General features: G+C 46.4%; 2 protein-coding genes across 2 annotated transcripts in view; both read left to right on the top strand.

Moving 5' to 3' along the window:
• Window positions 1-17,675, top strand: part of LOC142249683 (solute carrier family 26 member 6-like) — a 52,521-nt gene extending 34,846 nt beyond the window's left edge. The window contains exons 12-20 of the mRNA XM_075321487.1: window positions 1,889-1,984; window positions 2,216-2,322; window positions 3,482-3,551; window positions 5,267-5,359; window positions 5,432-5,569; window positions 12,497-12,682; window positions 14,799-14,853; window positions 15,429-15,565; window positions 17,446-17,675. Of these exons, the coding sequence (XP_075177602.1) occupies window positions 1,889-1,984; window positions 2,216-2,322; window positions 3,482-3,551; window positions 5,267-5,359; window positions 5,432-5,569; window positions 12,497-12,682; window positions 14,799-14,853; window positions 15,429-15,565; window positions 17,446-17,466 (903 nt within the window). The 3' untranslated portion in view covers window positions 17,467-17,675. The remainder of the gene's footprint in view (window positions 1-1,888; window positions 1,985-2,215; window positions 2,323-3,481; window positions 3,552-5,266; window positions 5,360-5,431; window positions 5,570-12,496; window positions 12,683-14,798; window positions 14,854-15,428; window positions 15,566-17,445) is intronic.
• A 7,588-nt stretch (window positions 17,676-25,263) lies between these two features.
• Window positions 25,264-27,714, top strand: part of LOC142249684 (solute carrier family 26 member 6-like) — a 31,302-nt gene continuing 28,851 nt past the window's right edge. The window contains exons 1-4 of the mRNA XM_075321488.1: window positions 25,264-25,415; window positions 25,642-25,781; window positions 25,871-25,981; window positions 27,118-27,284. Of these exons, the coding sequence (XP_075177603.1) occupies window positions 25,270-25,415; window positions 25,642-25,781; window positions 25,871-25,981; window positions 27,118-27,284 (564 nt within the window). The 5' untranslated portion in view covers window positions 25,264-25,269. The remainder of the gene's footprint in view (window positions 25,416-25,641; window positions 25,782-25,870; window positions 25,982-27,117; window positions 27,285-27,714) is intronic.

The raw sequence follows: 27,714 nt of genomic DNA, 5'->3' as shown, positions 1-27,714 counted from the left end.
TTAAAGGCCTAAAAAAAAGTAAACCTCAGTGTTGTATGCGTCACATCTACTCATGTAAAAAAGGATATGCTACTAACCATATACAAACTGTATGGGGATCGAATGATTATATTATTGACATTCAAAGGGGCCTTTAAACAAGAGCAGATTACCAATAGTAGATTTAGGTTGCTCCGCTCCCTCCGCCATCATTCTCCCGCTCCTAAGTCTCAGCATAGCAGGCGCGATGACGTCCCTACTGCGCACATGCAGGTCCGAGGTGTGCAGAGCTGCCGAACAAACGCCGCTGCAGAGACCGGAGCAGAGGGAAAAATAGGAGAGGGGAGTGGTGTGGGGTTTTTTTTTGTTTGTTTTTGTTTTTTAAATCCGTAAGTACACTAGTTGCCAATGGCCATAATACAATATGGATGATTATGGGGCTGCATTCTACTATTTGGAGAACTATGGGGGTGAATTATAATATATGCATGATTATGGAGTGTTCATTATAATATATGGAGGACTATGAGGGGTATTGAAGATTATAGAGGTGCATTATACTATATAGAGTACATATGAGGTGCATTATACTATATGGGGTGCATTATACTATAGAGCACTATGTGGGAGTGCATTTTATTATATTGAAGACTATGAGGGTGCATTATACTATGGGTTTGCATTATACTATATGGAGGATTATGGGGGTGCATTATATTATTATATGGAGCACTGTATGGGGTTCATTATACTATGGGCGGCACGTTGGCTCAGTGGTTAGCTCTGCAGTCTTGCAGCGCTGGGGTCCTGGGTTCGAATCCCACAAAGGAAAGGAATATGCAAGGAGTTTGTATGTTCTCCCCGTGTTTGCATGGATTTCCTCCGGGCACTCCGGTTTCCTCCCACATTCCAAAAACATACAGATAGGGAATTAAGATTGTGAGCCCCAATGGGGACAGTGTTCCTGATGTATGTGAAGCGCTATATAAAAAAATAAAGATTTATTTATTTGTATTTACTATGGGGTTGCATTATATTATATGGAGGAGTATTGGGGGTGGATTATAATATATGGAGGACTATGGGGGTACATTATACTATATGAAGGACTATGGAGGCTGCATAATATTATATAGTGGGCTATATGGGGGCCAATATAATATTTGGAGGGCTATGAAAAGTCTTTATACTTTATGTAGATCTATTTGAGAGCCATTATACAGTGTGAAAGTTTGTTTGGGATCATGATACTATGCGGAGGGCTGTGTGGGGGCAATTACACTGTTTTGGAGGTCTACTGGGGGCTATTATATAGTGTAAAGAGGTGTTGGGGCCATTATACTGTATGTAGACCCATTATACTGCATGGAAGGCTTTGTGGGGGTAACTGTTGGGGAATCATACTGTGTTAGGGGGTCACCATATTTTGCCAGGGTAGTTGTGGGTGAGTACAGTAGGGTCATCATACTATGTGTGGAGGAATTCACAGTTGGAGTATTGCACAGTGTTTGTGGGACACTTTTTTTTTTTTTGGACATATGGGTGCAATGAAAGGGGAATAAAGGGGCTTCAATAGGAGGAAAATTACTTTGTAAGGGCTGTACAGTTGAGGGTTATGTTCTTATGTGACCCAGACAATTTATTTATTTTTTGGGGGGAAGGAGGTGGGCAATGAGAACATCTGCTATGGGGTCCCATGATTTCTATGTACGCCCCTGGTGAGTTTAGTTTGGGATAACAGGGAGTTTATCGAAATCTAATGGACTTTGTATCTTAATTCTTCATTGTTTTTTATTAGATCTTTGCATGATGTCGTTGAAGTCTTGTGTTCCTGTAGAATTTATATGAATGGTCAACTTTAATTTCAGGCTGAATATCCTATTTTATTTTTTTTTTTTTCCTCGCCCAGGCCATACTGGCATCAGTGGTTGTTGTGAATTTAAAGGGAATCTACAAGCAGTTCATGGATATTCCTGTGCTATGGAGATCAAATAAAATCGACCTGGTAAGAAATATTAGTTGGATGGAATGAAAGAATATTTGTAACCACAAAGCTTGGGTGCATTATAAGGGGAGGTGCTGATATTGGTCCCATCTACAGTTACTTTAGTCATTTATTGTACATGCAACAATAGTTTACCTCTTAATTACGCAGCACGTGTTGCTATTCAGTAGATCTAAACACCTTCCACCAAGTTTGTACATCTCTTTATTTTGCCGTGTCCTCACTTTCTAGATGGTTTGGTTGGTGACATTTGTAGCTACAATGCTCCTAAACCTGGACCTGGGTCTAGGAGTGTCGGTGGCTTTTTCCCTCTTGACTATCATCTTCAGGACACAGTGGTGAGTACAGTTTATTTTACCATGCCGTTTCACCATGTCATGCTTGGTACACGGAAGTACCCAGCATACGGCGAAAGGGAAGGGAAACTCAGTGTCTAGGGAAGGGGAAGATGGTAACCTCTGACCAAGGGGGTGATGGTGACCTCTGACCAAAAGGGTGATGGTGACCTCTGACCAAAAGGGTGATGGTGACCTCTGACCAAAAGGGTGATGGTGACCTCTGACCAAGGGGGTGATGGTGACCTCTGACCAAGGGGGTGATGGTGACCTCTGACCAAGGGGGTGATGGTGACCTCTGACCAAGGGGGTGATGGTGACCTCTGACCAAGGGGGTGATGGTGACCTCTGACCAAAAGGGTGATGGTGACCTCTGACCAACGGGGTGATGGTGACCTCTGACCAAAAGGGTGATGGTGACCTCTGACCAAAAGGGTGATGGTGACCTCTGACCAAGGGGGTGATGGTGACCTCTGACCAAGCCTATCACTGGGCCCTAGGTTCCCTTATTGCTCTAGATAAGTTCCATACTTATGCGCCAAGCAGGATACCTGATGCTAGGCTGACCCTGATCTGGGCTCTAGGTAGGGAGCGGATGGGATGAGCTCTTTATCAACCCACTGAGAGCTAAAGGACACACAGGGATAATAAACAAAGGAAGGAAACAACAACTTATCTCCAGATGCCTCAGGAAGAGGAGCTGCAAACAACAACCAGGTCACACCAGAAGAATGCGAGCCAACTGCTTGCACTGAAGACTTGTAAAGGGTAGAGGACTTATCACCAGCACGGAGTATGGGAAATGAGGGTGAATACAGACACCAAGGAAGTGCTGATTGAAAAGCAGCTGAAAGGGTGAGGAACTCTGCAGGATCCTAAAGGGAATGGAATGAAAACAAAGCAGAGGATATAGATAGAATGACAAATACATCAAGCAGGAATAATATAAGGTCAGGGAGCAGTTTGCCAGCCAAATGCTGTGACCTTCTATTGCTGGACACCACATGACTGTCTGTCACTCATGACGCTTGGTTACAGCATTTTGTTATACACAATGTTTACCTGTAGTTTTATGATATGTTAGTAATATCAGACTACAGGAACAGGTGAAAAAATGTTTTGGATAATCAACAAGTGTAAAATTGTGTGATCTTTCTTACAGGCCTTACTACTCAATGCTTGGACAAGTTTCAAGTACAGATATTTACAGAGATGTGTCCCAGTATAAGCAGGTAAAGTGATTTAAGAGGTAATCGAGTTAGAGACCCTTAAATATTGAAGGCATTGTGTAAATCCTATAGTTTGGTTAAAACGGCCCAGCCATACTTCTTCTGACTTGCAGACTGGATCCTTCTCAGTTAAAGGGATATTTACATCTTAAGGGGATGTCACATGAGATAACTTTATGATCAGTAGTTGTCCTGTGGGACCTCCACAGTTCCTTCAAAATGAAGTTGTTGGGTCCCTTCACTTTTTTACTTTTTTTTCCTAAGCAGTCGCGCTTTGGTGACCCAACCCATCCATGCAAGGATCTGTAGCTTCAGAGCCGGCTCCAGGTTTTTGTGGGCCCCGGGCGGAAGATTGCCAGTCGGCCCCATAAACACACACACACACACACACACATACATATATACACACACACACACATACACATACACATACACATACATATACACACACACACACACACATACACATACACATACACATATACATACATACACATATTTAAAGACAAACTCACAAAAATACATATAAACAGACAAATCTATACAGTCATATGCACTGGCATACATAGATACACATCATACATGCATACAGACACACACAGCTCTGCTGCATACATACACACAGCTCTGCTACATACAGACACACACACACACTCTGCTCTGCTGCATACATACATAGAGACATGCATAGAGACACACACACACAGCTCTGCTGTATACATACAGACACACACACACTGCTCTGCTGCATACATACAGACACACACACACGCTGCTCTGCTGCATACATACAGACAGACACACACGCTGCTCTGCTGCATGCATACATACATACATACTGCTTGCCGCATACATACATAGGCGGTGGCAGGGCATACATCGCGCGGGGGAGAAGCCCATACAGTTCACCGGGGCCCATAAATCGGGGGGCGGGGAGGGCACATACAGATTGAGTGGGGGGTCCCACATACCGCTCAGGTCACGGTGGAGAGAGAGCCCACACAGTGCCGAGGGAAGCTGTGCTGGGGGTCGCTGGCTGGCACTGCGCCTTTTTCATCTGTGGGACCGATCAAGACGCCGTGCTAGCTCTGCCCACAGATGAAGCTCAATCCAAGAGGACGCAGCGAACACTGTGGTCTGCGCGCCTTAAAGGGACGGCAGCCATAGTTTCCTGCCGAGGACTGCGGTCCCCGGAACTCGGCCCGGGGGCAGCAGAACTGATGAGGCCGAGTGGGCCCCTCCCCCAGCTCTCCAGGGCCCCGGCATTTGCCCGGGTGTGCCGCGTGCTGACGCAGCAGCTTCCATATTGAAGTAGATCGGATTGGATGCAGTTCTCTTCTCAGTTGGATATCTGTGCATGCTCAGGAAAAACTCAAAAGGGGGCACCCATCAACCTTTTATTTTGAGAATTTGTGGAAGTCAGTCTAGCAGAGTTGTCAAGGCTGAAGCCATAAGGACTGAATTGGAGTCTGGACCTTTAAGTCTGATATGGCTCAATAGTGGGGGTTGGGGCTCAGTATAGATTTTGTAATGGGGAAAGCTAAATTCAAGTAACTCTTCTGGTTGTAGTATTTTCCTTCACCTGCTGCAAAAATTTACGTTTCTGCTCCACGTGAAGGAAAATCCAAAAAAGACGGCTGGTGCACCCAGCACAGCCCACCCAACTAACCCACTGATGAATACTTGTCTAAGGAGCCCTTTTGGTTTTTATCTCTCAGGCTCTTGAGATCCCAGGCATAAAGATCTTCAGGTCGTCATGCACTCTGTACTTTGCCAACGCCGAATTATACGAGAATGCTGTTAAAAAGATGGTAGGTACATGAATCCCTAATAACTTGTCCAATACCTCTGCGCGGTGTGACAGTCGTGTCTCCTTCCTTCAGTGTGGCGTTGATGTGGATAAACTTATAGCCATAAGGAAGAAAGAAGCTAAAAAGAAGAAGCAACTGCAAGAAAAGGCAGAAAAGAAAGCAAAGAAAGAGTTAAAGAAAAATGAGACTTTTGAGGATGCAAACGAAAAAGTATGTACAAAGGAAGGGAAACAAAAGGCTTGTTACAAGTCTCAGTTCAATTTTAAGGGTATTATCACCTTTTGGACCACATTTTACAGCTTACATGTAGATATCTTCTATATAAAAATAATAAAAATTTACTTTATAAATTACCATAATTTATATTACTTATCCTGTGTAAATGTGTATTATACTCCAGGGCTGCATTCACGGTTCTGCTGGTTGTCATTGGAATAAAGGCCGCTTTACACGCAGCGATATCGCTAGCGAGCGTACCCGCCCCCGTCGTTTGTGCGTCACGGGCAAATCGCTGACCGTGGCGCACAACATCGTTAGGCCCCGTCACACATACTTACCTTCCCTGCGACGTCGCTGTGGCCTGCAAACTGCCTCCGTTCGAAGCGGGCGGTTCGTGCGACGACACATGGCAGGCGCCCAATAGAAGCGGAGGGGCGGAGAGCAGCCGAAGGAAAGACACGCCCACCTCGTTGCCGGAAGATGCAGGTAAGGTGAGGTTCCTCGTTCCTGCGGTGTCACACGTAGCGATGTGTGCTGCCTCAGAAACGACAAACAACCTGCGTGCAAAAGCAGCAACGATAATCGGGATTAGAACGACATCTCAACGATAAGGTGAGTATTTTTGATCGTTAGCGGTCGTTAGTACGTTTCACACGCAACGCCGCCGCTAACGAGGCCGGATGTGCGTCTCGAATTCCGTGACCCCAACGACATCTCGTTAGCGATGTCGCTGCGTGTAAAGCGGCCTTAAGTCTTCATTTTTGTTTATAAACAGAACCCAAAATGCTCAGCTGAATGCCCCACTGTATATTGAAAAGGACATTTTGAGTATAAAGCTCTGGAGTATAATACAGGATGTAACTCCGGATCGGTACATATGTAATGCATGTACACAGTGACTGCAAAAGCAGAATAGTGAATACAGCTCTGGAGTATAATATAAGACGTAACTCCAGGATCAGTACAGGATAAGTAATGTAATGTATGTTCCCAGAAAATATTCTCATCAGCATATGGATATTTGAAGACGTTGTTCACATTTTTACAAGCTGCCCGAGGGTCCTTGTAAATATACTCATTATTCCAGCTATCATTTGTGATTAAATTACATTCATATGATTTACTGGGTTTTTTGTTTTTTTTTTCTTGTTTTGTTTGTTTTTTTTTTTTTTTTCCCTTTTGCAACATTTAATTTTATTTCTTTTTCGCTCCTAATTGGGAGACCCAGACAATTGGGTGTATAGCTACTGCCTCCGGAGGCCGCACAAAGTACTACACTTAAAAGTGTAAGGCCCCTCCCCTTCTGGCTATACACCCCCCCGTGGGAGCACGGGTCCCTCAGTTTTTTGCTTTGTGCGAAGGAGGTCAGACACGCACGCATAGCTCCACTGTTTAGTCAGCAGCAGCTGCTGACTATGTCGGATGGAAGAAAAGAGGGCCCATACTAGGGCCCCCAGCATGCTCCCTTCTCACCCCACTTTTTGTCGGTGGTGTTTGTTAAGGTTGAGGTACCCATTGTGGGTACGGAGGCTGGAGCCCACATGCTGATTCCTTCCCCATCCCCATTAGGGCTCTGGGTGAAGTGGGACTTTACCGGTCTCCAGGCACTGAGACCGTGCTCCATCCGCAGCCCCTGGAGAAGCCGCTGGATATGGAGCTGAGTATCGTCAGGGACATGGCCCTGCTCCGTCAAGGTACTCTGTGTCCCCGTGCATACGCGCGCACACCGCAGCATTGCTGGGTGTGTTAGTGCGCCGGGGACATCAGCGCTGCTGCGCTTGTGCCATTTCCTCACTACAGCTCGGCTGAGTGGGTAGACCAGGGCGAACGATCGCGCCGGCCGCTGGGGTCAGTCGCACTGCGACACGGCTGAGACTTGTAGTGCGCCGGGGACTTCCGCGCTGGCCATGCATATATCACGGCCGCGCTTATTACTACAGTCTCCGGCTTTTGCGGCCTAGTTCGTTTCGTTCCCGCCTCCGCACCTGCCAGTCAGGAGGAGGGCGGGACGCTGTACAGACCATCAGCGCTGAGGGCTGGAGTCTTTTTTACATACTCCAGCCCTCACACTAGGCACAGGGGGACGCAGTTTCCCGCACTTTCGTCTGTGGCACGCCCACGGTCCGCCCCTCTTCACAGGACGCCGGCAGCCATTCCTGCCTGCACGCTGAGCTGCAGAGGGGAGACGGGGAGACCCAGACACGGGATTCTACGGCCTCATACCCGCTGTTCAGCGGGCGGTAAGCAGCCCTCAAGGGCTCACCCCCACTTGTGCCGTTTGTGTACCTGGTATTTTGTGTTTGCAAATACTGACACTGTACAGTCGCTGGTGTTCTCGGCTATATACCCTCCTAGATTACAAGGAGGCAACAGCATGTCGTCCGCAAAACGCAAGGGTGCCAAGGCACAGACGTTATATGCTGCCTGTACCGCATGTGGGGCTGCTCTACCGGCAGGTTCCACTGACCCCCATTGTGTGCAGTGCTCGGTCCCTGTGACACAGCCGGGGTCTCTGCTAGACGTGACCCAGGGTGTACCACCTGTGAATGCTGTCCAGGTGACAGGAACGGAGTTTGCAGCTTTTGCTGACAGATTGTCTATGACAATGTCTAAAATTCTTGAAACATTGCAGTCTAGACCAGTAACTCAGACCACGGACACTGTTGAATCATTGCTCCCTGGTCCCCCTCAGCTGGAACACTTCCGTGCTCCGGGGGTGTTACACGCACCCCAGGGTGACGACTCTGACTCGGACGACAGTCCCAGACAACCTAAACGGGCTCGCTATGAGGGGCCCTCAACTTTATCTCACTGGTCAGGATCCCAGCGGGATGAATCTATGGGTGATGAGGCGGATGTAACTGACCAGGATTCTGATCCTGGGACCGCTCTCAATCTGGATACACCGGATGTTGACGCCATAGTGAATGATCTTATAGCGTCCATCAATAAGATGTTAGATATTTCTCCGCCAGCTCCTCCTGCGGAGGAGTCAGCTTCACAGCAGGAGAAATTCCATTTCAGATATCCCAAGCGTAAATTAAGCTCTTTTCTGGACCACGCTGACTTTAGAGACGCAATCCAGAAACCCCACGCTTATCCTGATAAGCGGTTTTCCAAACGGCTTAAAGATACACGCTATCCTTTCCCCCCTGACGTGGTCAAGGGCTGGACCCAGTGTCCCAAGGTGGACCCTCCAATCTCCAGGCTTGCAGCTAGATCCTTAGTTGCAGTAGAAGATGGAGCGGCACTTAAAGATGCCACTGATAGACAGATGGAGCTCTGGTTGAAATCCATCTATGATGCTATTGGAGCGTCGTTGGCGCCAGCATTCGCAGCCGTATGGGCACTCCAAGCTATTTCAGCTGGGCTTACACAAGTCGACTCAGTCACACGTACATCTGCTCCGCAGGTGGCACCATTGACCTCTCAAATGTCTGCATTCGCGTCTTACGCGATTAATGCTGTCCTAGACTCTACGAGCCGTACGGCGGTGGCGTCAACCAACTCCGTGGTTTTACGCAGAGCCCTATGGTTGAGAGAATGGAAGGCAGATTCTGCTTCCAAGAAGTGCTTAACCAGTTTGCCTTTTTCTCGTGACCGATTGTTTGGTGAGCGTTTGGATGAAATCATTAAACACTCCAAGGGTAAGAATTCATCCTTACCTCAACACAGACAAAACAAACCCCAACAAAGGAGGGGTCAGTCTGGTTTTCGGTCCTTTCGAGGCTCAGGCAGGTCCCAATTCTCCTCGTCCAAGAGGACTCAAAAGGATCAGAGAGGCTCAGATTCTTGGCGGACTCAATCACGCCCAAAAAAGACAGCAGGAAGAACCGTTACCAAGACGGCTTCCTCATGACTCTCAGTCTCCTCTTTCCGCATCCTCGGTCGGTGGCAGGCTCTCCCGCTTTGCCGACATTTGGCTATCACAGGTCAAAGACCGTTGGGTGAGGGACATTCTGTTTCACGGGTACAGGATAGAGTTCAGCTCTCGTCCTCCAACTCGTTTCGTCAGAACGTCTCCACCGCCCGACCGGGCCGATGCTCTGCTGCAGGCGGTGGCCGCTCTAAAGGCGGAAGGAGTGGTGACTTCCGTTCCTCTTCAGGAACAAGGTCACGGTTTTTACTCCAATTTGTTTGTGGTGCCAAAGAAAGACGGGTCGTTTCGTCCCGTCCTGGATCTAAAGTTGCTCAACAAACACGTAAAAACCAGGAGATTCCGGATGGAATCTCTCCGCTCCGTCATCGCCTCAATGTCTCAAGGAGATTTCCTAGCATCAATAGACATCAAAGATGCTTATCTCCACGTACCGATTTGCGCCAGAGCATCAGCGTTTTCTACGCTTCGTTATAGGAAGCGAACACCTGCAGTTCGTAGCGCTTCCTTTCGGGCTGGCAACAGCCCCTCGGGTCTTCACCAAGGTCATGGCAGCAGTAGTAGCAGTCCTGCACTCACAGGGTCACTCTGTGATCCCGTATCTGGACGATCTGCTGATAAAGGCACCCTCTCAAGAGGCATGCCAACACAGTCTGAACGTGCCACTGAAGACTCTCCAGAGGTTCGGCTGGATTGTCAACTTTTCAAAGTCAAATCTAACCCCGACCCAATCACTAACATTTCTTGGCATGGAGTTTCATACTCTCTCAGCGATAGTGAAGCTTCCACTGGACAAGCAGTGCTCGCTGCAGACAGGGGTGCAATCTCTTCTTCAGAGCCAGTCGCACTCCTTGAGGCGCCTCATGCTTTTCCTAGGGAAAATGGTGGCAGCAATGGAAGCAGTCCCTTTCGCGCAGTTTCATCTGCGCCCTCTACAATGGGACATTCTCCGCCAATGGGACGGGAAGTCGACGTCCCTCGACAGGGATGTCTCCCTCTCTCAGACAGCCAAGGACTCTCTCCGGGGTGGCTTCTTCCCACCTCATTGTCAAAAGGAAGGTCGTTTCTACCCCCATCCTGGGCGGTGGTCACGACAGATGCGAGCCTATCAGGGTGGGGAGCAGTGTTTCTTCACCACAGGGCTCAGGGTACGTGGACTCAGAGTCCACCCTTCAGATCAATGTTCTGGAAATCAGAGCAGTCTGTCTTGCCCTGCGAGCCTTCCAACAGTGGCTGGCAGGCAAGCAGATCCGGATTCAGTCGGACAATTCCACAGCGGTGGCGTACATCAACCACCAAGGGGGAACACGCAGTCGGCAAGCCTTCCAGGAAGTCCGGCGGATTCTGGCGTGGGTGGAAGACACAGCATCCGCCATATCCGCAGTTCACATCCCAGGCGTGGAAAACTGGGAAGCAGACTTTCTAAGTCGCCAGGGCATGGACGCAGGAGAATGGTCCCTCCACCCGGACGTGTTTCAGGAGATCTGTCGCCGCTGGGGGATGCCGGACGTCGACCTGATGGCGTCACGGCACAACAACAAGGTCCCGGTTTTCATGGCACGGTCTCACGATCACCGAGCTCTGGCGGCAGACGCCTTAGTTCAAGATTGGTCGCAGTTCCAGCTACCTTATGTGTTCCCACCTCTGGCATTGTTGCCCAGAGTGCTCCGCAAAATCGGGTCCGACTGCCGCCGCGCCATTCTCGTCGCTCCAGACTGGCCAAGGAGGTCGTGGTACCCGGATCTGTGGCATCTCACGGTAGGCCAACCGTGGGCGCTACCAGACCGTCCAGACTTGCTGTCTCAAGGGCCGTTTTTCCATCTGAATTCTGCGGCCCTGAACCTGACAGTGTGGCCATTGAGTCCTGGATCCTAGGGACCTCAGGTTTATCTCATGAAGTTGTTGCCACCATGAGACAGGCTAGGAAACCATCCTCCGCCAAGATCTACCACAGGACGTGGAAGATATTCCTATCTTGGTGCTCTGCCCAGGGATTTTCTCCCTGGCCATTTGCATTGCCTATTTTTCTTTCCTTCCTGCAGTCTGGGTTGGAAAAAGGTTTGTCGCTTAGCTCCCTTAAAGGTCAAGTTTCTGCGCTATCCGTATTTTTTCAGAAACGCCTAGCGCGACTTCCTAGGTTACGCACGTTCCTGGTGAGAGCACTCAGGATCTACATTTCCCGCACGGCACCTATGCGCCGTTCGGATGCACTCTTTATCCTGGTCGCTGGTCAGCATAAAGGGTCGCAAGCTTCCAAATCCACCCTTGCGCGGTGGATCAAGGAACCAATTCTTCACACCTACCGTTCTGCTGGGCTTCCGATTCCATCTGGACTGAAGGCCCATTCTACCAGAGCCGTGGGTGCGTCCTGGGCATTACGGCATCAGGCTACGGCTCAGCAGGTGTGCCAGGCGGCTACCTGGTCGAGTCTGCACACTTTTACCAAGCATTATCAGGTGCATACCTACGCTTCGGCGGATGCCAGCCTAGGTAGACAAGTCCTTCAGGCGGCGGTGGCCCACCTGTAAGAAAGGGCTGCTTGTCAGCCCTATCACGAGGTATTCTTTTACCCACCCAGGGACTGCTTTTGGACGTCCCAATTGTCTGGGTCTCCCAATTAGGAGCGAAAAAGAAGAAGGGAATTTTGTTTACTTACCGTAAATTCCTTTTCTTCTAGCTCCAATTGGGAGACCCAGCACCCGCCCTGTTTTTCTTAGGGTATTGGTTTTTCGGGTGCACATGTTGTTCATGTTGATCAGTTCTGTTCTCCGATATTGTCTATCGGATTGAATTTGTTTTTGAAACAGTTATTGGCTTTCCTCCTTCTTGCTTTTGCACTAAAACTGAGGGACCCGTGCTCCCACGGGGGGGTGTATAGCCAGAAGGGGAGGGGCCTTACACTTTTAAGTGTAGTACTTTGTGCGGCCTCCGGAGGCAGTAGCTATACACCCAATTGTCTGGGTCTCCCAATTGGAGCTAGAAGAAAAGGAATTTACGGTAAGTAAACAAAATTCCCTTCTTTATCCACTTTTTTTCCCCAGGGACATGAGCTGGAGTACATCTACCACAGCAGCCCTGTTGTAGGTAAAGCGGAGACAGAACATATTGTAGTGGAGGAGTCCACATTAAACAATGCGGAGTCCAACGAATGTGCCCTCCACTCACTCATCCTGGATCTGAGCACTGTCAGCTTTGTGGATACAGTCAGCGTTAAGATCTTGAAAAATGTAAGCCATATGAGACTTATGTCATGTTATATACACACACACACACACACAGTATATATATGGTGTGTGTGTGTGTGTGTGTGTGTGTGTGTGTGTGTGTGTGACGCCCCTGGACTATCAGGTCGTCACAGGGTATTGCACAATCTGCCCTCCCGTGCAGTATCTACCTCCCTCTTGGTTATGAGTCCCCAACTACATGGTGTTGTCTACATCAGCTAATCAAATCCTAGGTACACCCTGCACCACACCCACCAAGCACACCAGTGGATGGCCTGAGTGGAATAGGGTTGGATAGGGGAGGTCAGGAGTAGAGGAGAGTTGTGTGTTGAAAGCGAAGGAGAGAGGAGGTCAGGAGCAGGGCTCCTAGCAAGATATCTAGGTAGCAGACATTGGTTTGGGCCTAGAGGAGCTGGACCCCCGATCGCAGGGGATCGTGGCAGGGGGCACGGAGCTGTCAAGGAGGACAGCCGGTGGCCTTGCACCATCACCGGTCTGGGACCAGGGCACGACTGGGTACGTGGACCCTAGGTCATGGAGTAGCTTCAGGCAACCTGACAATTTACCCGACGAGAATGGAGCCTTCAAGATCCGCTCTCCACCCGATCCAAAATCTGGGTACTAGCGCAACGAGGGGGATAGGACTTTCTACTCAAACAGTCCAGAAAATCCCAAGCGTGAACCCTGAGAGCAAGCTCCCACAGTTAGCCATAATGGGGAGCGGGACCCGGCAAGTTTCACACTACCGGGACCAGCAGAGAAGTAACAGTGCCAGGAGGCAGGTCACGGATCACCAGGCAGCACCACTGGGGATGATACCCGAACTAGCTCCCCTCAGCGGCAGCAGTATCCAGAACCTTGGTTTATCCAGTTGTCTGTGTCAGCTTAATGGACTGAGTGAGTACGACAGTGACCCCCTTCACACCCGACGGCACATCCCCCAGTCACAATCACCGAGTCCCGGGGCATTCCCCCTACCCGTAGAGGGTTCTAACACCTGACTGCCCCATTCCATCACCCCCGGGTACACCCACCAGCAGCGGTGATACTCCTAATTACCACATACCACGGGTGGCGTCAGGAGCTCTAACACAATCCCCTGTAAATACCCCCTTCATTTGAGTGGCCGCACGACCCCCACCGCGGATCCGGATCCGAGCAGCTCGGCTGCTGACACGGGGGCAGTATACATATAGATATAGATATAGATATAGATATAAAGAGAGATCTAATATGTAAAGCTGAGTGTGTGTGTGTCCCCTAAAGGAATTTTCACCGTCGCATTTACAATCACGAAATTTTGCACAGACACTCCATGTGACCCAGGGAACGTCATAGACTTTGTTTTGATGGGAAAATTTAACCCTACGGTTTACAGTTACTATTCAAAATCCTGCCTCCATTAAACCGAATACAGGCTATTAATAGCAACACAGAGATAAATCTTTGGCAGATCTGTGGTTGCAGTGAAATTATGGACATATTGTTCCATTTGTACACAGCCACAAACCTGGCACTGATTGTCCACAATTTCACTGCAACCACATATCTACCGCAGATTTATCTCTGTGTGTAAAGTGGCCTTTAGTGGTTGCTATAAGAAAAAAAATAAACTGTTAGTATAAGAAGCTTATGTGTGAGGTAATATGATGTCAATGGGGAGATGGAAAGAGAGAGCCCTGGAAAGAGACAGACAGACAGACACGCATAGAGAGAGACAAACAGACACACCTATAGAGACAGACACAGAGATAAACGGAGACAAACAGACACAGAGATGGAGACAGACTGATACAAATACAGACAGAGAGATAGAAACAGACAGACAGAGACATAGACACAGACAGGCAAAGAAAGACACAGACAGCGACTGGGAGAGAGACACAGACAGTTACTATCCCGGGCAACGCCGGGCACCACAGCTAGTGTGTGTGTGTGTGTGTGTGTGTGTGTGTGTGTGTGTGTGTGTGTGCGTGAGGCCCAGCATTTAATACAATTCTTCAATTCTTACAAATCTGATCGGGTGCATAGGTGATAAATTGGCTTTGTGTAAATGGTGTAAGCAATGCTTTTCCAAGTGGATACATGTTAGTTTTGTTTTTTTTCTTAACTTTTTCAGATATTTCGGGATTTTCAAGAAATTGATGTGTCGGTCTATTTGGTGGGATGTCACGGTAGGTGATAAGGGCTACCTAAATAGTCTAATTCATAGTGGTAGAAAGGAACAACCCAGCCTGCAAATCTGGAGGGGGTTATGGATTATCTATTGGAGATTGAGTTGTAACGTGGTCATCTAGTCTTTACCTTAGATAAACCCAAGGATGGCTTGGCCACCAAGGAACTAGAAAATCCATTTGGTGGGCTCATGCCCTGACAGCATGTCTCCAAATGCTTTTCTTGGGGAATTGGGGGTGGGTAGATAATCCATTGTCACCAAGATCTATTCTCTATGGAAAGATCACAGCTAAACTATGAGGCTGTGCCCACACGAGCGTATCACTCAGTTGAGTGCTATCCGATGTTTTGTCGGATGACCCTCAGACCAATATTATACTATGGGGCATGCCTCTTCGGCAAGCGATATATAAATCGTAGTATGCTGCGAGTGCACCTGATAATAATTACAGGTCTATGGGTGCGTGGAAATTTTATTGATATGTCTGGTGTGTGCTCTGTATAGATGTAGGATGGGCCCCATGTCCTCTGGGGTCTGTAGAACGTTTAGAAATTCTAATATTTTTTTTCACAGAGAATGTTGTAGAACAGCTAGAACGTGGGAATTTCTTCAGTAAGACAATCACCAAATACCAGCTATTCTCATCTATCCATGATGCAGTCTCTTATATTTCAAGAAATCATTGTAAGAATCCTGGGAAAGAAGGACATGTAAGCATTTTAATTATTTTGTTTCTCTTAATAGGTAATTTAATTTAGCTTAAAAAAAAAATAACAGAACTGACTTTATTTCAAATCTGTTTTATTGATGACAGTTATCCACATTCAAACATATCATTTGTGCAATTAGAATACATAAACCTCATTTTCTCAATGACGGGATAACATCCAGAAATTGTTACATTACTAAATTTCTTGGAATTCTTTAAATTATCTTTGTGCTATTACTATATAACCATTGATAAATTATAGGTCAGAATTCCCACTTCTTTTGACTTCCCGTATCCTAATATACTCATTGTCCTTGTATGTCTATTGTTTTATGAATTATTGAAAAATCTTTTCATGTAAAAAATGAAACTAGAAAAATGCAGATTAATGTTCAGAAAAGAAAGAAAGAAGAGGAAATTAGAGAGAAGGGGGAGAGGGGGGAAAGCAAGAAAAGAAAAGAAAAAAAGGGGGGGGGAGGAATGAGACTCCCCACAGTTTCTCAGTTCAAAAAGCTCGCCAAACTCTCCACAAACTCTGGGGACTCCATGAACATAATCCATGGTCCCCAAACTGTAGTAAATTTTTCTGTGTCCCCATTTTAGTTCTGCTGTCAGCTCCTCTATTCTCTGGAGGTTTGTAATCTCCTCCAACCAATCCAGCACCGTAGGGCATCTAGTCTGTTTCCAAAATCGTGGGACAATCATACGGGCAGCCGCCAGGCAAAATCGCAACATGTCCCTTTTTTGTGTTTTTAATAGCTCCTGGGAGCATAGAAAGAAGGGCAACCTGGGGGGACTTTTCTATTTCACCTCCGCTCATCTTTTTGTACAGGTAGAACACTGAGTCCCAAAAGGGTTGCAGCTTAGTACAGCTCCACCATATGTGTACATAACTGACTTTAAATAGGAGTTCTGTAGACCAATCAAAATAATGCGTTTCAGGGTTTAAGCTTTCATCTTTTACAGCAAGGTGTAAAGCAGAATTGGGTAACCTTATTTTCTGCTGGGGGTCATTTGGATCTCTCTACCAACCTTCGAGGGCTGCCCAAAATTAGCAAACTACCAATTAACCTGGTAAATTTGGACAAACAATTAAGGCCCTCCTAATGTAGTGGCTGGAGCTGCTTCTCTTTTTGGTGCAGCTGTGATGTTTGGTGATATTGATCCTGTTGCTTCTTACATCTGCTTTTCCAGGTTTGTGCCAGTCTGCAGTGCGGTTAACTCTTTGTGATAAGTGTTGTAAAACCTATACATCAGATAGGAGACACTGGACTGCTTTAAATACATCACATAGGAAATGCTGGCACTGCATATGCATAGCACAGGAGACGCTGGAGCTACTGTATATACATCACAGGAGACGATGGGATTGCTGTATATACATCACAGGAGATGCTGGGCATATACATCACTGGGGAGGATGGGGGCACATACATTACTGGGGAGGCTGGGGCCATATACAGCACTGGAGACTGTGGGACTGCTGCTGTTCTGTTCATCTGTAGGTCATGAGCTCATCAAGCTCTAAATCCACCCATAAAGCAAGTCATCACGCTGGCACTGGCCAGTGTGCAGACATAATCCTTCCATGCATGTGCACTCCACTTTCAGTAGTGAATACTGTGTGCTCGCAGTGCAACTAGGGGTTTAAAGGGTTGCCAGCCAGGAAAAATGCGGCTGAGGGCCTGAGCACCGTCTCCAGTCCCCAGGCATCTGCCCAGGGGGCGCACAGAAGGCTGAAGGTTCCCTGTCGCTCCTGTAAAGGAAGGTGCTGATTTTGCTTTTTTATACTGACATTTAGTGGCCAATATTAAATTTGCAATAATTATTTATTTTTTATAATAAAAATCCACTAAATTGACCTGTATATTTTTATTACAGCCTTTATCTACGAGGATATGAGCATAACCATTTTGTAACAGCGCTCACGGATTGTGAGTTTACAGTATCACCTATGGACAATTCGGCTACATCGTGCCAAGCAACAGCTACCTCTAGTGGCCAGATTTTATACACTGTTCTACCAATTGAAGATAAATTGCATCTTAACGGTTTTTACTGGAATGTTTGATATACATGTGAAATTTAATAAAACCTATTTTTCATCAATATATTGTTGTCCTGAATTGTTTGGGGGAGCTGCACAGAAAGGGGGGTTCAAGAATAGGCTTACTTGGTTCGTCTGATTGATCTACTTCATGATAGCGAGTTTTGAGTATCAAAATATAGGGTCTGTTTAGGTTTATTGCAAAAGAGTACCACTATTGTTCATTGTCTGTCTGGTTTTGCAATTTGCAGGAAGCTGCAATACCATACACTGCAAATAGACAAAGGTGGCGCTGTTTCTAGAAAAAACAACTCTATTGTTAGCCATAAGGCGGATTCCTTAATAGTGGTGATAGGACATCTACTCTGACCCTTGTTAATATAATTCCTTAATAGTGCTGATAGGACATCTACTCTGACCCTTGTTAATATATTGGGACTTGGGGCTCCATACACAAATACATTGGTATTGTGTGTGTGTGTGTGTGTGTCTACTTAATAACCACTCCCACTTGGCTAAAAAGCCTAGCTTTATATAAAGAGAATAGACAGCTGCATCACAGGAATGGCGAGGCGAAGAACAAATGTAAAATGACATCGAATTCAGAAGAACCGTGGCATTTCTATCAGATAAAAATGACATTTCTGACAAGTTACAGGTCTTTATAAACTACTGTATGTGCAATAAGACGTGTTGTACATTATACACAAAAGTGAGTACACCCCTGCCATTTTTGTAAATATTTTATTATATCTTTGCAAAGGACAACACTGAAGATAACACTTTGATACAATGGTCAGTGTCCAGCTTGTATAACAGGGTGAATTTAGGGTCCTCTAAATAACGAAGAATTCTCTGAGGATCTGAAAGAAAGAATTGTTGCTCTACATACAGATGGCCGAGGCTATAAGAAGATTGCCAAGACATTGAACCTGAGCTGCAGCACGGTGGCCAAGACCATACAGCGGATAACAAGTCAGGATCCACTCAGGACAGGCCTCGATATGGTCGACCAAAGAAGCTGAGTACACATGCTCAGCGTCCTATCCAGAGGTAGTCTTTTCAGAATATATGTAGGAGTGCCACCAGCATTTATGCAGTGGTTACAGGGGTGGGGGGGATCTGCCTGTCAGTGCTCAGACCATACGCTGCACACTGCATCACATTGATCTGCATGGCTGTCATCCCAGAAGGAAGCCTCTTCTAAAGATGATGCACAAGAAAGCCTACAAACAGTTTGCTGAATACAAGCAGACTAAGGACATGGATTACTGGAACCGTCCTGTGGTTTGATGACTCTAAAGGCCCCGTTACACACAACGACGTATCTAGCGATATATCGCCGGGGTCACGGGTTCCGTGACGCACATCCGCATCGGTAGCGACATCGTTGCGTGTGACACTAGCGAGCGACCGTTAACGATGGAAAATACTCACCAAATCGTCCATCGTTGACACGTCGTTCAGTTTCAAAATATCGTTGATTTGTAGAGGATGCAGGTTGTTCGTCGTTCCCGAGGCTGCACACATCGCAATGTGCGACACCTCGGGAACGACGACCTACAGCTTACCTGCGGCCGCCGGCAATAAGGAAGGAAGGAGGTGGGCGAGATCTTATGGCCGCTCATCTCCGCCCCTCCGCTTCTATTGGGCGGCCGCTTAGTGACGCCACTGTGACGCCGCACGAACTGCCCCTTTAGAATGGAGGCGGTTCGCCGGCCACAGCGACGTTGCTAGGCAAGGCAAGTAAGTCCGTGTGACGGCTCGTAACGATATTGTGCGCCATGGGCAGCGATTTGCCTGTGACGCACAAATGACTGGGGCGGGTGCTTTCACCAGCGATATCGCTAGCGATATCGCTTAGTGTAAAGCCCCCTTTAGATAAACTGATTTGGTTCAGATGATATCAAGCATGGGACGGTAACCAGGTGAGGAGTACAAAGAAAAGTGTGTCCTGCTTACAGTCAGGCATGGTGGTGGAGGGTCACGGTTTGGGGCTCCAGGAGAGCTGCCGGCTGTGGAGGGATACAGTTCATTGAGGGAACCACGAATGCCAATAACTACTGTGACATACTGAATCAGAGCATGGATTCCCTCACTTTGGAAACTGAGCCAGAGGGCAGTATTCCAACATACAGTCATATGAAAAAGTTTGGGCTTTTACAACAGCTATTTCAGTTTCATATATCTAATAACTGATGGACTGAGTAATATTTCTGGATTGAAATGAGGTTTATTGTACTAACAGAAAATGTGCAATCTGCATTTAAATTAAATTTGAACGGTGCAAAAGTATGGGCACCCTATCAATTTCTTGATTTGAACCCTCCTAACTACTTTTTACTGACTTACTAAAGCACTAAATTGGTTTTGTAACCTCATTGAGCTTTGAACTTCATAGGCAGGTGTATTCAATCATGAGAAAAGGTATTTAAGGTGGCCTCTTGCAAGTTGTTCTCCTATTCGAATCTCCTATGAAGAGTGGCATCATGGGCTCCTCAAAACAACTCTCAAATGATCTGAAAACAAAGATTATTCAGCATAGTTGTTCAGGGGAAGGATACAAAAAGTTGTCTCAGAGATTTAAACTGTCAGTTTCCACTGTGAGGAACATAGTAAGGAAATGGAAGAACACAGGTACAGTTCTTGTTAAGCCCAGAAGTGGCAGGCCAAGAAAAATATCAGAAAGGCAGGGAAGAAGAATGGTGAGAACAGTCAAGGACAATCCACAGACCACCTCCAAAGACCTGCAGCATCATCTTGCTGCAGATGGTGTCAATGTGCATCGGTCAACAATACAGCGCACGTTGCATAAGGAGAAGCTGTATGGGAGAGTGATGCGAAAGAAGCCGTTTCTGCAAGCACGACACAAACAGAGTCGCCTGAGGTATGCAAAAGCACATTTGGACAAGCCAGTTACATTTTGGAAGAAGGTCCTGTGGACTGATGAAACAAAGATTGAGTTGTTTGGTCATACAAAAAGGCGTTATGCATGGAGGCAAAAAAACACTGCATTCCAAGAAAAGCACTTGCTACCCACAGTAAAATTTGGTGGAGGTTCCATCATGCTTTGGGGCTGTGTGGCCAATGCCGGCACCGGGAATCTTGTTAAAGTTTAGGGTTGCATGGATTCAACTCAATATCAGCAAATTCTTGACAATAATGTGCAAGGATCAGTGACGAAGTTGAAGTTACGCAGGGGATGGATATTTCAGCAATACAATGATCCAAAACACCGGTCCATATCTACTCAGGCATTCATGCAGAGGAACAATTACAATGTTCTGGAATGGCCATCCCAGTCCCCAGACCTGAATATCATTGAACATCTGTGGGATGATGTGAAGCGGCTGTCCATGCTCGGCGACCATCAAACTTAACTGAACTGGAATTGTTTTGTAAACAGGAATGGTCAAATCTACCTTCATCCAGGATCCAGGAACTCATTAAAAGCTACAGGAAGCGACTAGAGGCTGTGATTTTTACAAAAGGAGGATCTACAAAATATTAATGTCACATTTATGTTGAGGTGCCCATATTTTTGCGCCGGTCAAATTTTGTTTAAATGCAGATTGCACATTTTCTGTTAGTACAATAAACCTCATTTCAATCCAGAAATATTACTCAGTCCATCAGTTATTAGATATAGGAAACTGAAATAGCAAAAACCCAAATTGTTATAAAGAAAAAAGGTTCACATTAATAGGGGTGCCCAAACTTTTTCATATGACTGTGATAACCCCAAACACAACTCCCAAGACCACCACTGCCTCGCTAAAGAAACTGAGGGTAAAGATGCTGGACCGGCCAAGCGTCTACAGACCCTAACTCTTTGGAAGATCTATGGGGTCTCCTGAAACAGAAGGTGGAGGAGCGCAAGGTCTCTAACATCCACAAGCTCCGTGATGTCGTCATGGAGGAGGGAAGAGGATCCAGCGGCTCCTGTGATGATCTAGTGAACTCCATGCCCAAGAGAAGTAAAAGTAATGCTGGCCACACAAAATATTGACACTTTGAGCCCAATTTGGCCATTTGCACTTAGGGGTGTACTCACTTTTGTTGCCAGCGGTTTAGACATTAATGGCGGTGTGTTATTTAGAGGTCACCAAATTTTCTCTGTGATACAAGCTGTACACTGACTACATTGTATCAAAATGTCAGCTCTTCAGTGTCATCCCATTAAAAGATATAATAAAATATTTACAAAAATGTGTGGGGTGTACTCACTTTTGTGATATACTGGTATAAGATTACATCAGACATGTCAAATTTTATAATAACCCATTGTGCACGTCGCGTATGACAATAGTGCGTGTATAACATTTCTGCTCTCCTGATTGTAGTCGACACACCGGTAAATTTGTGCAACCTGGACGTTTACAATCCTCTAAATAAGAAAAATGGAGCAGCCAAAGTGGCCAAACAATAGGGACTTTTGATGAACCGTTGGGGTTTGCGGAGGGTCATGTGATTGGCATCGCAAGGTCACTGTGAAATAATTGTTTTACAAGTGTCGGAGTTTTGGTCTCCGCACTGTGACACCTTTGTTGTGGTGCAGCAGATACATGGAGGAGGAGTAAATACTATTGAGCAATAATAAGGGCGATCCACCATAAATACAGCGGGGAGGATTTGAAGATCACCATACACAGTGCCTGGCATTACTGAACGGCAGCTGCACAGCTCAGTACCTCTGCCATATGTGATGGTAAGTAACATTTTAAGCTTGCTGCTACTTGTGGTTCCAGTAACAAATTGTATTAGGCCATGTGCCCACGGGAGCTTTTTTGTGCGTAGTTTGCCGCGGAAAACCTGCAGATTTTTCTGGATTTTCCAGATAAATCCGCAGGTTCTAGCATGTACAGGCACTCCCCATGTTACCCTATGGGACATGGGGAGTGTCTGTGTCCATGCTGCGGAAAGTGCGGCTGCGGAATCTCCTGCGGAGATCCCTCAGCCGCTCCTAACTGCATGTCAATTATTCATGCGGATTTACTTGCGGAGATCCCGGCCCTCCGCTATGGAGATAGAGGCTGGGACGTCCGCAGGTAAATCGCGTGAAACTCCGCATGTTTCCCGCAGCTATTCCGCTGGAAACTCGCAGCTAAAAATAGCTGCGGCTGCCAGCGGCAGCTGCGGGAAACATGCGGCCGTACCTGCGAATATATCCACAGGTACGAGCGCCCGTGGGCACATGGCCTAACTCTATTATCCCATTATGCACAGACTGTCAAGACTTAGCATTTGACTATATACACAGGGTTTGCATCTACAAGGTCTCGTGGCATGTCCATTGAATTATCATACTCTGTTGCATTTGTATACTTGCTATAGTTGTTTGTATATTATGCTCAGGTCTGTTGATAGATAAAAAATAAAAAAAAAAAAATAATAATTAATTTAGCTGACCGGAGTATTTACTGAGGGGCAGGATTTCTTTTTAACTGCCAGGAGGATCTACTTGAGAAGGCCGCCCGTATAATGAGAGGTTGAAAAAGTTAGATATGTTTAGCTTAGAAAAAAAGACGTCTCAGAGGAGATCTCATTTATATGTATAAATACATGTGTGGTCAATATAAAGGACTGGCACATGACTTATTTCTTCCAAAGACAATACTAAGGACCAGGGGGCACTCACTGCGAGTGGAAGAAAAGCGATTCTGGCAGCTAAATATGAAAGGGTTCTTTACAGTTAGAGCGGTCAGACTGTGGAATGCCGACCACAAGAGGTAGTAATGGCAGATACTATAACAGCTTTCAAAAAAGGGCTGGATGATTTCCTTAGTAGTAATAATAATTAATTTATTCATTTCTATAGCGCTATTAATTCCACAGCACTTTACATACATTAACAACTCTGTCCCCATTGGGGCTCACAATCTAGAATCCCTATCTGTATGTCTTTGGAGTGTGGGAGGAGACCGGAGACCCTGGAGGAAACCCACGCAAACACGGGGAGAACATACAAACTCCTTGTAGATGGTGTCCTTGGTGGGATTTGAACCCAGGACCCCAGCGCTGCAAGACTGCAGTGCTAACCACTGAGCGACCACAAGACTGCAGTGCTAACCACTGAGCGACCACAAGACTGCAGTGCTAACCACTGCACGACCGTGCCGCCCACACAACATTGTTGGTTATATATGACTTAGTGACAAAATGTAGAACTGGTGGAGGAAGGGTGAACTAGATGGACCTAGGTCTTTTTTCAACCTAAGTAACGATGTACTTAAAGGCAAGTTTTGGGATTTTTTTAATTATTATTATTATTATTAATAATGTATTATTTTTGTCTGATAGACTTCTCAAGACATTAGGTAACCCATGCAAATCATGCCCAACGAACCCATTGCTTACTTGTCTTAACTGCAATCTTCTTGTGCGCGCAGCTCTTATGTAGGTTTATCAGTTTCCACAATGTAGTCTAATCCTGCAGTCTAATAACCTACATTTAAAGGGAATCTGTCACCAGTTTTTTGCCACCTAATCTGAGTGCAGCATAACGTAGGGGCAGAGATCCTGATTCCAGTGATGTTTCACTTACTGGGCTTCTTAGTGTAGTTTTGATAAAATCACTGATTAATCAGCAGTAGATTATCATTGCAGGACTACTTGGCATGCTGCAGGTAGTCCAGCATGTTCATGAGTTCTGTATAAGGGTATGGTTCCACTAGCGAGAGCATCGGAAGGGATATGCTAAGGACAATCTTCTGCGAGTGTCAGCCTAGGCCTAGGGTCATGCAACCGTGATCTGATCTTGTGATCCCATCACAGCTGTGGAGAAGAGGGAGAGAGCTCTTTCTCCCCATCGCCTCCGCTGCCTGTCTCAGCGTATATCGCACTGCGGTCGGATGACATGCGAGTGCAGTACGATGTTTCACACGCTCCCATAGACCTATATGGGGGTGCGTAAGTCGAGACTCGCTGCCAAACGCAGCATGCTCCGATTCATTCCGCATGCCACTATGGCATGAGATATCAATCACAGATGGACTCTGCCCCATAGTTTTGCACTTGCTCGTGCAAAACGCAAGTGGAGCCGAGGCCTAATGGCTAGATCTCCAGCATATTCATGAGCTCTGTATAACTGCTAAGGCCCCGTCATACACACAGATAAATCTGTGGCAGATCTGTGGTTGCAGTGAAATCATGGACATATTGTTCCATTTGTACACAGCCACAAACCTGGCACTGATTGTCCACAATTTCACTGCAACCACAGATCTGCCACAGATTTATCTCTGTGTGTAAAGTGGCCTCTAGATCTGCAGCAGAGAAAACAACATTGATTTTATTAAAATGACCGCAAACAGCTCAGTAAGTGACACATCGCTGGAATCAGGGTCTCTGTCTCTACATTATGCTGCTCTCAGATGGGGGAGCAAAAACCTCGTGACAGATTCCCTTTAATAGGTTAGGAAGAAATGGAAGATAGATGGATGACTGCAGGATCAAACATAAAGGTCTGCATAAGAGCTGTGCACGCCATTTATTTTTTTTTAATTAGTAATAAAAAATTTTTTTTACAGATAATTACAGATTTTTCTTAGATGTTCTTCATGCATTAATGTAATAATGAGAATTTTTTTTTCCTCGACAGTAATGCCAATCTTGGCTGCTATAATCATAAGTCGTTTTCCCAATATAAATATATAATAATGACGGAAGAGAAGCAGGGCATAGTGCACAGGCAATGCCACCCTCCAAGGCAGCAAGCCATAAGTGAGGCCGATCTGGACAGAATAGCTCCAAAGGTCAGCGCTGCAAGACCGTCCTTCTGGAGAAGATGCAGGAGCCGGATACGGTGAGTAAAATATCCAGATTTTCCAAATGATATAACATTTTGGGAGCAAAACCAAAAAGATCAATTGAACAGCCTTCATAGGACTGTCCCGACCTCCCAGAATTCGGGATAATTGAAGTTATACTCCTGTATATCCATCTAGGAGAGTCTGACATTCAAGGGCCTGGAAGGGGCTGTCATGATGGTCAATCAAGGTCTCTCTAATTACTTTATTTTTTATTTTCAGATGTTCTCAGGCCACGGCCAAGTCCTTGCTCCTGAGATATGTCCCGGTCCTTTGGTGGCTTCCGCGGTATCCGATCCGGGAGTGGATATTGGGGGACCTCATTTCTGGGATTAGCGTTGGTATAATCCAGTTACCGCAGGGTAATTAAGCTCTAAATTATGATCATATTTGCTCTGGCGCCCCTATAGACCGTAATATTCATGTCTAACATCTTTACATCTTATTTTAGGTTTGGCGTACTCGCTCTTGGCTGGCCTGCCCCCCGTCTTTGGCCTCTATACGTCCTTCTATCCAGTGTTTATATACTTCCTTCTCGGAACCTCTAGACATATATCTGTCGGTGAGTTTTGTGCTGTGCACCAATAGAACTGTCACGGGGTCCTTCTCCCAAATCACACAATCAACAGAGCAAGAGATGAGTGAGCAATCCAAAGATCCTTTATTCCATGCAACCCAGAAGGTTCATAAAAATTATCCACCATACAGAGGGTAAAATAGTCCAGAAACACGAATATAGTCCAATAAGTGATAAATGTCCAGGTCTCTCTGAGAAGCCACAGCTTCTGCCCCAGAGGATCAATCTTGAGTGGGCTTTACACGTTGCGACATTGGCAACGAGCTATCGTCAGGGTCACGTCGTTAGTGACGCACATCCGGCGCCATTACCGACATCGCAGCGTGTAACGCAAATGAGCGACGATCAACGAGCACAAAAATGTCAAAAATCGTTGCTCGTTGTCACGTCGCTCATTTCCTTAATATCGCTGCCGCGACAGGTACGATGTTGTTTGTCGTTCCTGCGGCAGCATACATCGCTGTGTGTGACACCGCAGGAACGACAAACATCTCCTTACCTGCGTCCACCGGAAAAGGAGGAAGGTGGGCGGCATGTTCCGGACGCTCATCTCCGCCCCTCCTTTTCTATTGGATGGCGGTTCAGTGACGCTGCTGTGACGCTGAACGAACCACCCCCTTAGAAAGGAGGCGGGTCGCCGGTTACAGCGACGTCGCAGGGCAGGTAAGTGCGTGTGACGCTGCCGTAGCGATAATGTTCGCTACGACAGCGATCACCACATATCGGTCGTACGACGGGGGGCGGGTGTTAGCACGCTAGGCATCGCTAGCATCGGCTAGCGATGTCGCAGCGTGTAAAGCCCGCTTTACTCCTTCTCTATTGAAGTTCTCAAACAGACTCAATAATCCCCTAGGTAAGCAGACAGTTTAGGTGGATCCCAGGCCCCCCTTCCCCAGACTTAGGGACAAAAGCCCAGCAGGGGGTGATTAAACCTGCAAACAGGACGATGTACACACAAGGAATACAGAATGGACAGAACTCCACACCTAAAATACGGACCTGCACAAAATTATACACAACCCCCCATATTCCACCGTCACAAGAACCAAGAAATTTGGCCCTTTATTTATGTCGGAAAGGACATTATATGAAATGACCCTTTTTTTATTTGATGTCACCAGGTACATTTGCGGTAGTGTGCGTCATGATCGCCAGTGTGACGGAGTCCTTGGCGCCCAATGAAAACTTCCTACTTGGAGACAATTCCACGGATATAGACGTGGCTGCCAGGGACCTGATGAGAGTGGAGCTTTCCATGGCTTTGGCTTTTCTTGTAGGACTCTTTCAAGTAAGAGATCACTATGTAATAATTCTAAGAATTTGCGACCTAAATTTGTAATTGTATATTTTGACATTTACTCTTAATTCAATTTCTTTTTTGCTTCCTATAAATCAATAGTAAAGATGAAAATAAGAAACTTTGCAATTTAGCTTATAAAGAAATCTGTTTCCTCCTGGACTGATTTTTCACTCTGTTAACTCTGTACTTTGTATTAAAATCTGCATTCAAATTTTCCCATTGCTGAGATAGAAGGCAGTTGGTGCTTATAAGATTGTATGCCGAGGGCAGAGCTAGAGGCAAACACAGATTTTCTGCTGCAAGTTCACAGGAGACCACAATCTTTTCAGGTGAATTTGCATCACAATGTCTGTCTGCCTCTAGCTCTTCCCTCATTCTCCCCCTCCATAGACTCTTATGAGCAGCAACTGTCATCTTC

The sequence above is a fragment of the Anomaloglossus baeobatrachus genome, chromosome 8 (assembly GCF_048569485.1).
Source record: "Anomaloglossus baeobatrachus isolate aAnoBae1 chromosome 8, aAnoBae1.hap1, whole genome shotgun sequence".
In the NCBI taxonomy this organism is placed as follows: domain Eukaryota; kingdom Metazoa; phylum Chordata; class Amphibia; order Anura; family Aromobatidae; genus Anomaloglossus; species Anomaloglossus baeobatrachus.
The sequence above is the reverse complement of the archived record's forward strand: the minus strand, read 5'-3'. Positions and strand labels throughout refer to the sequence as shown.